The sequence below is a fragment of the Chrysemys picta genome, chromosome 2, assembly GCF_011386835.1.
Source record: "Chrysemys picta bellii isolate R12L10 chromosome 2, ASM1138683v2, whole genome shotgun sequence".
Lineage (NCBI taxonomy): Eukaryota > Metazoa > Chordata > Testudines > Emydidae > Chrysemys > Chrysemys picta.
The window spans coordinates 16,525,232-16,538,533 of record NC_088792.1 but is presented as its reverse complement, the minus strand read 5'-3'; the positions used below and the strand labels follow the sequence as shown (position 1 = coordinate 16,538,533).

General features: G+C 46.5%; 1 protein-coding gene across 2 annotated transcripts in view; it reads left to right on the top strand.

Moving 5' to 3' along the window:
* Positions 1–13,034, top strand: part of EXOG (exo/endonuclease G) — a 41,554-nt gene extending 28,520 nt beyond the window's left edge. For both annotated transcript variants that reach the window (XM_065582702.1, XM_005297259.4), the window contains exon 6: positions 10,295–13,034. In XM_065582702.1, coding sequence (XP_065438774.1) covers positions 10,295–10,756 — 462 coding nt within the window. In that variant the 3' untranslated portion in view covers positions 10,757–13,034. The remainder of the gene's footprint in view (positions 1–10,294) is intronic.
* Positions 13,035–13,302: the final 268 nt, after the last annotated feature.

Here is a 13,302-nt window from a genome sequence, read left to right as displayed (position 1 = left end):
GGGCTATACTCACCATGGCTGGAACAGCAAACTGACTCATTGAATAGCTAGGAATTCTGATTATGTTCTGGCTTGCACTGAAGTGTAATAAGGGGAGGGTTTTTTTTAAATAGCAATCTTGCACTAGACTCAGGGTATGCGCTGACAATGGTTGCCTTGTGCTTTGCATGCTTTACAGAGGAAATCTTGTCCTTCAGCACATCCTCCACACCAGGAGAGAGGCTTTCAGAGATTAGAAGGCAGAAAAAGAGGACATGGGATGACCTGCTCAGTGAGATAATGAATGTCTCCAGGACAGCTGAGAAGGAGCTTGGAGCCTGGAGGATTTCACTCTCTGAGAAACTGGACATGGATGTGGAGAGCATCCAAGGAGCATGAGTGTGCCATGCAGGAGGAGATGCTGAAGATTATGAAGGACCAGTCAGGCATGTTGAGGCATCTGATTTGAGCTTCAAGAAAAGCAGCTTGAAGCTAGACTTCCTCTGCAACCCCTGCAGAACTGCCTGCAAGAATCGCCCTGCTCCCCCAAACATTCAGGGTGGTGAGGGAGAAAGCAGGAAGTTCAGTAATCCTTCCACTCAACCCTGTGAGAGGGTACAAGAAATGGAAGGCACCCATTCCAAGACCTTTGGTGGTCAAGAAGGCCGTGCTTTCAAAATCAAGCTGACTTTTTTTTTTTCTCCCATCCCAATTTTATAAGCCTGTTTGCCCAAGGTTAACTTATTTTTCTGTTATTTCAGTTTCTTTGTGTGTGTACAATACAAGTAAACATTTCAAGAAAGAAATGCTCTTTATTGATTCCAGTCATGGGGAATGGGGGTTACAGGGAAACCTGTGTAATGGAGGCGATGGTTTGGGAAGGCACAATGCAGATAAGCGGCACACATTACTGTGGCTCTTTACTGAAATGGGTTGGTTTCCCAGGATCACGATTGGCATTTCAATGTCATCAATGGTTATTTTGTGGTCTGGAAAGAAAGTCCCTGCTTGCAGCTTTCTGAACAGACCTGTTTTCTTAAAGATGCTCTCATGCACTTTTCCTGACCATCCCACATTGATGTTGGTGAAACACCCCCTGTGATCCACCAGCACTTGCAACATCATTGAAAAGTATCCCTTGTGGTTTATGTACTCTTTGGCCTGGTCTACACTATGAGTTTAATTCAAATTTAGCAGCGTTAAATCGAATTAACCCTGCACCCGTCCACACAACGAAGCCATTTATTTCAAAATAAAGGGCTCTTAAAATCGATTTCTGTACTCCTCCCCAACGAGCGGAGTAGTGCCGAAATCGATATTGTCATTTCGAATTAGGGTTAGTGTGGCTGCAATTCGATCGTATTGACCTCCAGGAGCTATCCCACAGTGCACCATTGTGACCGCTCTGGACAGCAATCTGAACTCGGATGCACTGGCCAGGTAGACAGGAAAAGCCCCGTGAACATTTGAATTTTATTTCCTGTTTGCCCAGCACAGGAGAGCACAGGTGACCACAGAGAGCTCATCAGCACAGGTAACCATGCAGGCCGATAACTGAAAAAGAGCACCAGCATGGACCGTACAGGAGGTACTGGATCTGTTCGCTATATGGGGAGAGGATTCAGTGCTAGCAGAACTTCATTTGAAAAGACGAAATGCCAAAACTTTTGAAAAAATCTCCAAGGGCATGATGGAGAGAGGCCACAATAGGGATTCAGAGCAGTGCCGCGTGAAAGTCAAGGAGCTCAGACAAGCCTATCAGAAAACAAAGGAGGCAAACGGTTGCTCCGGGTCAGAGCCGCAGACATGCCGCTTCTATGCTGAGCTGCATGCAATTCTGGGGGGGGGGCCGCCACCACGACCCCACCTCTGACCGTGGATTCTGAGGCGGAGGTAATCTCTTTAGCCACACCTGAGGATTCTGCGGACGGGGAGGAGGAGCTTGCGGAGAGCACACAGCACTCCGTTCTCCCCAACAGCCAGGATCTTTTTCTCAGCCTGAGTGAAGTACCCTCCCAAGCCAGTACCCAAGACCATGACCCCTTGGAAGCGACCTCAGGTGAGTTTACCTTTTAAAATATAAAACATGGTTTAAAAGCAAGCGTTTTTTAATGATTAATTTGCCCTGAGGACTTGGGATGCATTCGCGGCCAGTACAGCTACTGGAAAAGTCTGTTAACGTGTCTGGGAATGGAGCAGAAATCCTCCAAGGACATCTCCATGAAGCTCTCCTGGAGATACTCCAAAAGCCTTTGCAGAAGGTTTCTGGGCAGTGCAGCCTTATTCCGTCCTCCATGGTAGGACACTTGACCACGCCATGCTAGTAGCAAGTAATCTGGTATCATTGCATGACAAAGCCTGGCAGTGTATGGTCCCTGTGTTTGCTGGCATTCAAGCAACATCCGTTCTTTATCTTGCTGTGTAATCCTCAGGAGAGTGATATCGCTCATGGTAACCTGGTTGAAATACGGGAATTTAATTAAGGGGACAGAGGTGGCCATTCCTATTGGGCTGTTTGCCTGTGGCTGAAAAGAAATCCTTCCCTGTAGTAAGCCAAGCGCAGGGGGGGGGGATTGGCGCTGAGCTTTTCATGTGTGGCTAGCAGGGATCTTCCCTGATACCAGCCATGCGGTGGGGGGAGGGATAAAACGATCATCCCAGAGAATTGGATGGGGGGGGGGTAGTTTGTTTTCTGCTGCTGAAGGTTAACAGGAAAACCGCAGCACTCAACGGGCTTTGTTTGGTATGTGGGAAAGGAGGGCGCAGAAGCCGAAAGACAATGGCTTACCACGGCCGCATTCAAGCCGAATTCTGTTGCCTGGACCTGCATCTGTGATCTCTAGCAGCAAAGCCACTCATTATTAAGAGGCAAAATGCGACCTTGCACAGAAATCACATGTGCTATGTAATGTGAATAGTGTTGTTCATGGTGAAAGAGTATAAGCATTGTTCTGTAAAATGTATCATTTTAAAAAATTCTCTCCTTTTTCCCCTCCCTCCAGCAGCTGCAAATTTTTCAAGCCTCCCTCTTCCATCCCGAAGGCTATCTCAGATAAGACGTTGGAAAAAGAGGACGTGAGACGAAATGTTCGCGGAAATCATGGAATCCACCCGCAATGAAAGAGCTCATCTGAATGAGTGGAAGGACACGGTTTCGAAGTATAGGAAAGATGGCAGTGAACGTGAGGACAGGAGGGACGCTCGAGATGAGAGGTGGCGGCAGGAAGATCAGGAGGCAGGATGCAATGCTGGGGCTGTTGCATGAGCAAACAGACATGCTCCGGCGTCTGGTGGAGCTTCAGGAACTGCAGCAGGATCACAGACAGGCGCTACAGCCCCTGTATAACCCCCCCACACACACCATGTTCCATAGCCTCCTCACCCAGACCTGTAAGAACGCGGTGGGGGAAGCTCCGTACACCCTCCCATTCCACCCCAGTGGACAGCCCAAGCAAAAGGCTGTCATTATTTTAACCTTTTTTTAGTGGCCTTTTCCTTCCCTCCAATCCTCCTCCCAAACCCCACCCGGGCTACCTTGTCAGTTCTCTCCCTCTTTTTATAATCAATTAATAAAGAATACATGATTTTTAAATGATAGTGACTTTATTTCCTTTGAAAGCAAGCTGTGATCGAAGGGGGAGGGTGGGTTGCCTACACAGAATGAGTCAATAAAGGGGGCAGGTTTTCATCAAGGAGAAACAAACAGAACTTTCACACAGTAGCCTGGACAGTCATGAAACTGGTTTTTAAAACTTCTCTGATGCACCGCACTTCCTGGTGTGCTCTTCTAATTGCCCTGGTGTCTGGCTGCACGTAATCAGCAGCCAGGCGATTTGCCTCAGCCTCCCACCCCACCATAATGGTCTCCCCCTTACTCTCACAGAGATTATGGAGCACACAGCAAGCAGCAATAACAATGGGGATATTGGTTTGGCTGAGGTCTGAGCGAGTCAGTAATGTGCGCCAGCGACCTTTTAACGGCCAAATGCACATTCTACCACCATTCTGCACCTTGCTCAGCCTGTAGTTGAACAGCTCCTGACTACTGTCCAGGCTGCCTGTGTATGGCTTCATGAGCCATGGCATTAAGGGGTAGGCTGGGTCCCCAAGGATAACTATAGGCATTTCAACATCCCCAACGATTATTTTCTGGTCCAGGAAGTAAGTCCCTTGCTGCAGCCATTTAAACAGATTAGTGTTCCTGAAAACGCGAGCGTCATGAACCCTTCCCGGCCAGCCCACGTTGATATTGGTGAAACGTCCCCTGTGATCCACCAGTGCTTGCAGCACCATTGAAAAGTAAACCTTACAGTTTATGTACTGGGTACCCTGGTGCTCCGGTGCCAAGATAGGGATATGGGTTCCATCTATCGCCCCACCACAGTTAGGGAATCCCATTGCAGCAAAGCCATCCACTATGACCTGCACATTTCCCAGAGTCACTACCTTTCGTAGCAGCAGCTCAATGATTATTTTGGCTACTTGCATGACAGCAGCCCCCAGAGTGGACTTGCCCACTCCAAATTCATTCCTGACTGACCGGTAGCTGTCTGGCATTGCAAGCTTCCACAGGGCTATCGCCACTCGCTTCTCAACTGTGAGGGCTGCTCTCATCCTGGTATTCTGGCGCTTCAGAGCAGGGGAAAGCAAGTCACAAAATTCCATGAAAGTGCCCTTACGCATGCGAAAGTTTCGCAGCCACTGGGAATCGTCACACACCTGCAACACTATGCGGTCCCACCAGTCTGTGCTTGTTTCCTGGGCCCAGAATCGGCGTTCCACGGATGGAACCTGCCCCATCAACAAAATGATCTCCAAAGCGCGGGACCCGCAGTTTGAGAGAATTCTGTGTCCATGTCCATGTCCTCATCACTCTCGTCGCCGCCTCCTCCTTGCCTTGTTTTTCTGGTCCTGGTTCAGCATAAACTGCATGAGAATGCATGAAGTGTTTACAATGTTCATGACTGCTTTCTTGAGCTGAGCGGGCTCCATGCTTGCCGTGGAATGGCGTCTGCTGTGTTCACCCAGGAAAAAAGGCATGAAACAGTTGTCTGCCGTTGCTTTCATGGAGGGAGGGGTGAGGCTGTACCCAGAACCACCTGCGACAATGTTTTTTGCCCCATCAGGCACTGGGATCTCAACCCAGAATTCCAATGGCGGGGGAGACTGCAGGAACTATGGGATAGCTATGGGATAATTACCCACAGTGCAACGCTCCAGAAATCGACGCTAGCCCCGGTACATGGACTCACACCGCCGAATTAACGTGCTTAGTGTGGCCGCATACATTCGACTTTATACAATCTGTTTCCAAAATTCGAATTAATCCCGTAGTGTAGACATACCCTTTGACAAGGTGATCTGGTGCCAAGATAGGTATATATGTGCCATCTATTGCCCCACTGCAATTAGGAAACCCCAACACCGCAATACCATCAACTGTGTCCTGCACATTGCCCAGAGTCACTACCCTTCTTAGCAGAAGTTGATTAATGGCCCTGTACACTTGGATCACAGCAGCTCCCACGGTGGATTTACCAAGTCTGAATTGATTCACCACAGACCAGTAACAATCTGGCATTGCAAGCTTCCATAGAGCGATCGCCGCTCGCTTCTTCACTGTCAGAGCAGCTCTCATTTTAGTGTTGCTGCACTTCCGGGCTGCGGAAAGCTCTGCACAAAGTTCCTGGAAGGTGGCCTTCCACATTCGAACGTTCTGCAGCCACTGCTCATCATCCCATAGATGGATAACGATGCGGTCCCACCAGTCACTGCTTGTTTTCTGGGACCGGAAACGGCGCTTCACTGTGTTCAGTTGATGCGCGCCTGCCAGCAGCCCGCGGGAATTGTTTTGTTCTATGGCTTGCAGCAGGGCTGCGTGCGTGACATTGCAATGTTCCGCACTGCGGCTCCTGTCTTGGCTCTGGAAATACTGAGGATAAGGTGCAAGGTGTTTATAATGCTCACAGTAAGAACGCACAGCTGAGCAGGGTCCGGGCTTCTCAGGCTATTGCGTATGCGCTGCTAAAACCTTTGAAAAAAGGTGCGAAAAAAACATGGGTTGTTTGCCATTGATATCAGGGGAGGGAGGAAAGTGCATCATGGGAGACCAAAGCCATGTTGTCATTCCCCCCTCTCCCCCACAACAGTGTTTTGGTTCCATGAGGCTTTGCAAGCCCTTCCCAAAACCCCGTGTGGCTATTTGCACCATGGGATTGCTACCCACAGTGCACTGCTCTGTGCATCAATGCAAGTGCTGCTAGTGAGGACGTACTCCACTGAGACAGTGAGCGTGGTGTGGACACACATGATTGACTTAATGTGGAGGCTCGATGTCGACTTACATTAAGTCGACTTAACTTTGTAGTGTAGACATGCCCTGTGAGTCTGACTGTTGCTGCAGTTACACAAGACACTCCGCAAGGTGGCACTAGAAAATGAACTGATCATGTACTTTTCTATTATTCCCGTTCAAACTTGGCTCTCTCTGCAGAACCATACTTTACCCCACTTGCTGACTATTCAGCTGTGCGTATGTGTATTGGGCAACCTATAGAACCATACATCGTATTCTTTTACAGCCTCTTTCATATAAAGGCAAGTAATAGGTGTGTATGACAGGGCAGGTACTTGTGCCGAACGTGGTAATGATGGAGGTAGGTAAGAGTCTTCTTGTTGCTACGTTTTTCAACAGATCATTTGTATTATACAATGCAATATACGTGCGCAGCATTTTACGAGCAAATACCACTAGTATCGGCCATCATGCAAAGTCATGTATTGTGTGTGTATTGAATTAAACCCCAGTGTATTAACAGTGCCATTACGGCACCCTCTGTCATTGTAACATTGACTGTTGGGTCACTTTTGCTGCCAATAGGACCTGCAATACAAGAGTGTATGGTCAGTATAGGCTTTATACTCCAGAAGACTTTTCTCATAAAGAAACATATTTGCATATCCCCTCCGCCCAACTCTCCCTAAAAAAGGGTGTTTACAAACTGCTGGAAGGGGCTGGGATAGAAGCTTTACACCTGTTCTGGATAGCGTAAGAGGATTGTTTTGGACTGTGCTGAAACTTGTCATGGGAAAAAAATCATTGGAACAGTGTTTTATTCACGGTGGGTGAAATTCACCCCGACGCACAGGGCTAGCACAAAGCCTGTGCACCACTTCAGTTTCCCTGGAACCCACAAAGCCGTGCATAGGCCTCATGCTGGTCACTTTCTGCAGAGGATTGAATTTCGCCTAGAATGAGCAACACAGTTCATTTTACAATTCAATTTGAATCCATCAGATAAAGCACTGGGTTTGGGGGTAGTGGTAATTTTTAATATAGATTTTAAAATTACCTGCACATCAATCACTTTTGATTAAGCTCTTCATGCCTGGGAGCTGTCAGTCTGGCTTCACGGACTCTAAATGCTAAATGCAAAGTGATTTGAAGCTTAAGAGCTCCGACTCTCTAGGATCAAGACATCTATCCTCATTGAAAGGGAATTTAGTGTAAGGTATTTTGGGGATTGCTTTTCCTGGCGCTGTCTTCGTGACTTATATGCATAGGGCGAGTTTTATTTGGGAAAGGGTTGGGGGCAAAGGGGAGATTACTTGTAGTCTGCTGATAAGTTGTTACCATTAGGAAACGGTCTAAAGAGGAGAGGAATGCTTACTGTTATGACAATGTTGATAATGTAAACTAAAGAAAATTGAGATCACGATCTGTATGGAGAGATACGGAGAGAGCAGCAGTGAAGTTGTTGCCAAGTAACTGCACCAAAAATGAAAACGCTGTAGTTATGATTTCCATTTCCTTTCTCCTAAGGGCAGGGTGGTTTCTTTCTAACTCATTGGGCTTTAAGGGTATTAATTATTGCAACAGGATGTGAAGAATTATTTCAAACACTAAAGAAATCCACCACAGTGCTAGCAGAAACCTAAATGAGTTAAATATTGGAACAGACTGAACTGAACTCTGAATACTTCAGTAGCCATTGGCAAGGTTGGGTTTTAAAAATGCATTATCTTGTGCAAAAGTGCTCAATACTATCCCATTAAAATACATTGAGATGATGATTATTCTATAACTGAATTATACTGAATATTCGCCAAGCCAAAGTACATTTCAACCATTACCTCGACTTAAAAATGCTTGTAATTAATTGGATCAGTCACAGCAGTGAAATAGACAGATAAAATATGACTCCAAAGAAAGCAGCCATGCCACAAAGATGTAAAGAAATGAAAATGTACTGCCAGTGTCTTTGTCTTTGCATATATTATAAACCAAGAATACAGTGTTTCACTTCTGGATTTTGTGCTTACCCACAGACATCTTCATAGTTCATGGTAAATAATCTACCTCATTTTCTTGTTTGCCATTTTAATTGTGTTTTTAAAATATAATGATATCAAAAGGGTTAAACAGAACTCAAATCTTCTAGACATAAGCCTCACTGTACTTTCTTGACTGGCTGTGTGTTCTGTCCACATGCCAGATAAACATCATAGCAAATAAAAAGGGTCCTAGTAAAATGCCCTCCTGAACATAATTTATTTGAATAGTTCATTTCCCTGGCAATGGGAACATTCAGTCCCTCATTGACTGTGTCTTCTGCCAGATGGATGTGTGGCACAGGAAGGGCTCTCAGCTATAAGGGTAGCCCTCTGTGTATGGATGTGTGTGAGCATGTTACAGGCTTCAAATGAATTCAGAGCCCTGAGGTCACAGACAGCAGAAGCTCACCCCGGCGCTCTTTAAAACTCCCCACGTGTTTTTTGAAATGCGTTTTCCTGATTGCTCACCTTAGTGAGCTGTATGAACAGAGAGCTACTAGACACACTTCTGCCTGGAGCAGGCAAAAAGTATTGGATCGCCTGGGCCTATGGCAGGGGTGGGCAAACTTTTTGGCCTGAGAGCCACATCGGGTTCCCAAACTGTATGGAGGGCTGAGTAGGGAAGGCTTTGCCTCCCCAAACAGCCTGGCCCCTGCTCCCATCCGCCCCCTCCCACTTCCTGCCTCCTGACTGCCCCCCTCAGAACCCCAACCCATCCAACCCCCCCTGCTCCTTGTCCCCCGACCGCCCCCTCCCGGGACCCCACCCCCTATCTAACCCTCCCATCCAACACCCCCTGCTCCCTGTCCCCTGACTTCTATCTGCACCCCCACCCCCTGACAGGCCCCCCGGGGCTCCCACGCCTATCCAACCGCTCCCTGTCCAGACTGCCCCCCAGGACTCCCTGCCCATTATCCAACCCCCCTGCTCCCTACCCCCTTACCATGCCGCTCAGAGCCTGGCCGGAGCCAGCCACGCCACTGCACTGCCCAGCAGGAGTTTGCAGCCCTGCTGCCCAGAGCACTGGCGGCACGGGGAGCTGAGGTTGCTGGGGAGGGGGGACAGCAGGGGAGGGGCTGGGGGTTAGTCTCCCCAGCCAGGAGCTCAAGGGCCAGGCAGGATGGTCCCGTGGGCCGGATGTGGCCTGTGGGCCGTAGTTTGCCCACCTCTGGCCTATGGGGAGAAGAGGTTGTGCAAGCACACCTAAGGAACAGCTGTAGAAACATCGACATCTATGAGCAGATCATATGGAGAATGTTGGCAAAGGGGCATGACCGAGATCAGCAGCAGTGCTGCACGAAAGCAAAGAAACTAGACCAGGCATACCAGATAGTTCTGGGGAGTGGAAATCTAAGTCCTGATTTGATCCTTTCTCCTTTTGCTTTGCTGGCTTGTGTTACATTAATTGAACTGTATTGTTGTATAAATGGGGTACTTACTAATGCTGTATCCTAGATTTTTGATGTTTCATATACAATATATGAGATCCTCACTTTAAAAATAATCCACTCAGCATGGCTGATGGTAAAAAGGAAATAATCTGCACAGTTGGGAATACAGATCATCTGCTTCTGTACATGTTTGTTGCCTCTGCATTCCTACAGCAAGTTAGAATCCTCTTTGTTTTTAAGTTTAATGGAAAATCAGTTGTACTGGGGTTGCATTAGGATGTTCGGATGAGAGGGACCAATACAATGTTCTGGAAAAAATCTTCAACCAACCAAACGTCCGTGTAGCTTCCTCCAGGGTGTTCTCTGCCATGTTTCTGTGTCTCTGCTCACCAATGAGGATAGGGGCTGTGTTGAGAGTTACAAAGCAATTGATACAGAGGGAGCATACTGTAGTCCAGTATAGCTTTCATGATCTCCTTGATGCTTAGTTATGCATTATGTGCTGATAATAGCTCGTTTCCAGATGTAGTAGGATTAGGCCCGATTTCCGGTTCAGATGTGTATCTCTAATGTAACTGTTTTGTTGCTAGGTAATCGGCAAGGGCGATGTGGCTGTGCCATCACATCTCTACAAGGTGATTCTCGCCAGGCGAAGCAGAATGTCCTCAGAGCCCCTGGTGCTGGGGGCCTTTGTGGTGCCCAACGATCCCATCGGCTTCAGTCATCAGCTACCTGAATTTCAAGTGCATATTGAAGACCTGGAGAAAATGTCTGGATTGGTTTTCTTCCCACAAGTGGACAAAACCAAAGATGTTAAAAATATCTGTGATGTAGACACCTGTAAACTGATGGGGTTTGATGAGTTTACGTTGTACATCACCACCCGGAAAGTTCACAGGGCCAGAACACTGCACAGGCTGGAAAAGGTCATGTCAGAGTTAAGGGAGATGGGAATTGAGCCTGACGAATATCTAGTGAAGCTTTACAAGAAGAAGGAGGAAGAACTAGTGCAGCAAAAGCAAATGGAAGCTAGAGAAGGGAGAGCTGGTTGAGTACGCAGTTCAGAAAATATATTTGGAATGTTATACTCTCAGAAAGGAGGCACGTGCACACACTCAATATAGATTTCATGATTTGGCCAATTTTTAAAAAAAAATGTGGAAACAATTAGAAGTTTGCGTTCAGGGTAATGTTAATTCTCTTGTAACATGATGTATGTATGATTTGTGTTCAGGGTAATGTTAATTCTCTTGTAACATGATGTATGTATGATTTGCTACAGTACTATGTGGGAAATGAAAATGACCCTTTCCTGGCATGACTGGATTATGGGGCCTCTGAAAAAGGCTTTGTACTATTTTCTAAACCAGACGTCAGAATTGGGGTTTGTAGGGAATCCCTTCTAGGAATATTATAAAAATAGACAGTGGACACCTTGGGAGTATAACTGGAATCTGTCTAAATGTAACTGACCCTACACATGTATTTTAATACAAAGCTGTAGAATAAATGGTGTTACTGGGAGAAGGTTTTTTTTTGTTTTGTTTTTTTAATGAAAGAAATGCTGACGTGAGATTTTTTTAAAAATCCTGTAACATTTATAAACCACTGTCTAGTCAGTGGCAAATCTCTCATTGACTTCAGTGAGGCCAGAATTTCTCCCATTCATTTTATTAAGTATAAGGAAATGCATAGTACCTCCCAACACAACAAGCTACCTCACCTCACCAGGTCCAAGAGGCAGCAGAGTGCATGGCCTGGCATCCCCTTAGGGGCCTTGGCAAACACACAGCCCAGCAGGATATTGGAGACGCAGTGTATCCCCATGATTCCATTGGCAAGGGGATGGGCTAGACAGACTTACCTGAGCTGCAGTCATTAGGGTTCAGGATGGGTCTTACCATCAGACCATAGCCGTAGGAAGGGCAGAAGCCTCACAGCTGTGTGTGAAGGAAGGTACTTTGTGGAGGAAGCAGTTTGCTCCACCCATCAGGATAGGCCACTCTCTCATTTTTGTTTCAGTATAAATAAGTCTGCACTTACCCTATCTAATGGGTAATAGGGAAGCACATACTAGTAGAGGGAGGGGTCTGCTATTTTTGTGGATCCAGGCTCCTATTAGTTATTATCCACCCCTACCTGGCAGGTGTGTGTAGTGGAAGCAGGAATTCAGGGACCGAGTGTGGTTTAATTTCATTCCTAACCAGGAGGCCTATAAAATCCATAAACCGTCCCCTCTGGTCTAGTAAAGTCATATGCTGTGTCAGCCTCAAGAGCAGCAGGTATCGCCCCTCAGCTTCTAGAGCTGCCATACCACCGAAAACCACACTGTGCAGAGAACCCTGTAAATTGTGACTCTGCTGCCAGTAGAAAATCATACCAGCAACAGTAGCATAGCTGTAGCCCATACTTTCTTATGGGAGCAAGCTGCACAGAGCATCCGCTCTATTTCAGCACTTACTCCAGGTCTTACATACCCCCTTGGATTCCTGCAGGGCCCACTTAGCATGATTTTCATGTCAAAGGGCTCCCCACGTGGAATCTACTCCTAGGATTTTCAACTCCATCTGAGTGCAGTCACTGCTCCCGGATTCCCCTCTGAAGCATGCAGGACAGGGGACCATAAGGCCCAGGGTAAATAGCTGGTTCTGGCCTAGCAAAAACACATCCCTATCTGGTACAAACCACAGAATACAATCATAGGCATTTACTTGGCTTGTTTCACAAACTGAGGTAACAACTTTGGCCACTGTAACAAAGCTTATTTATAGCCCCTCACTGTCATGGGGATTTCCAAGTGAAACAGAGAATACAGCACAAATAATGACATCTCTTGGCTTGTTTATTTCTAAGCATAAATAACTACCTGATATGTTCTGAGCCATGTACAGCAGAGTTAGTGGCTATCAGTAGTTGTGTCAAAATTCCTCATGATCAGACTGTTAAATGCTAATGCCTTAACTAGAGTTTCTGTACAATACATACTCGTTTTCCACCCTTAGCCATCATCCAGGTCTGCCAAAACGCCCAGTTTTCATAGGAGAGGTTATAAAATGGCTAATCGTGATAGAAACCAGTGGTGAAAAGTGCTAGCGTTGGTTTGCTTTGGGTGTCCTAGTGTTTTGGCCTCTAAGGCTAAAGTAAGAGAGTTGTAGGGTGGGGACATCTAGATTCTATACCATTTGCAATCTGATACAATCATTTCCTGATCTTTTCTTGACCTGCTGCTCTCCTGCGTTCTCTCAGACCTTGATTCAGAGCGTGCGAGTTGGTATACAATGTGTTTTCATTTGCTAATATGCAGAGACTAATAAAAGGAGAAACTGTTGTTCTCAAGTGGTCCTCTCAGCGGTGTACCTTCTCCTTTTGGATTCAGTGCTACTTACTGGCATGAACCGCAATCCACCATCATTTCATTTTCATTTGTGTTCATTTTGTCAGGGGTATGAAATGTAAATGCAGTTCTGATATTTGGCCTTTAGGGGGCAGTTGAACTCTATAATAGATATTTGGCTACTGACAGTTCCAGCTGTATATAAACTTTAAGGGGCTGAATGTTTTATGGAGGATACAACTGAAATAGCTGTAAATAACAAAG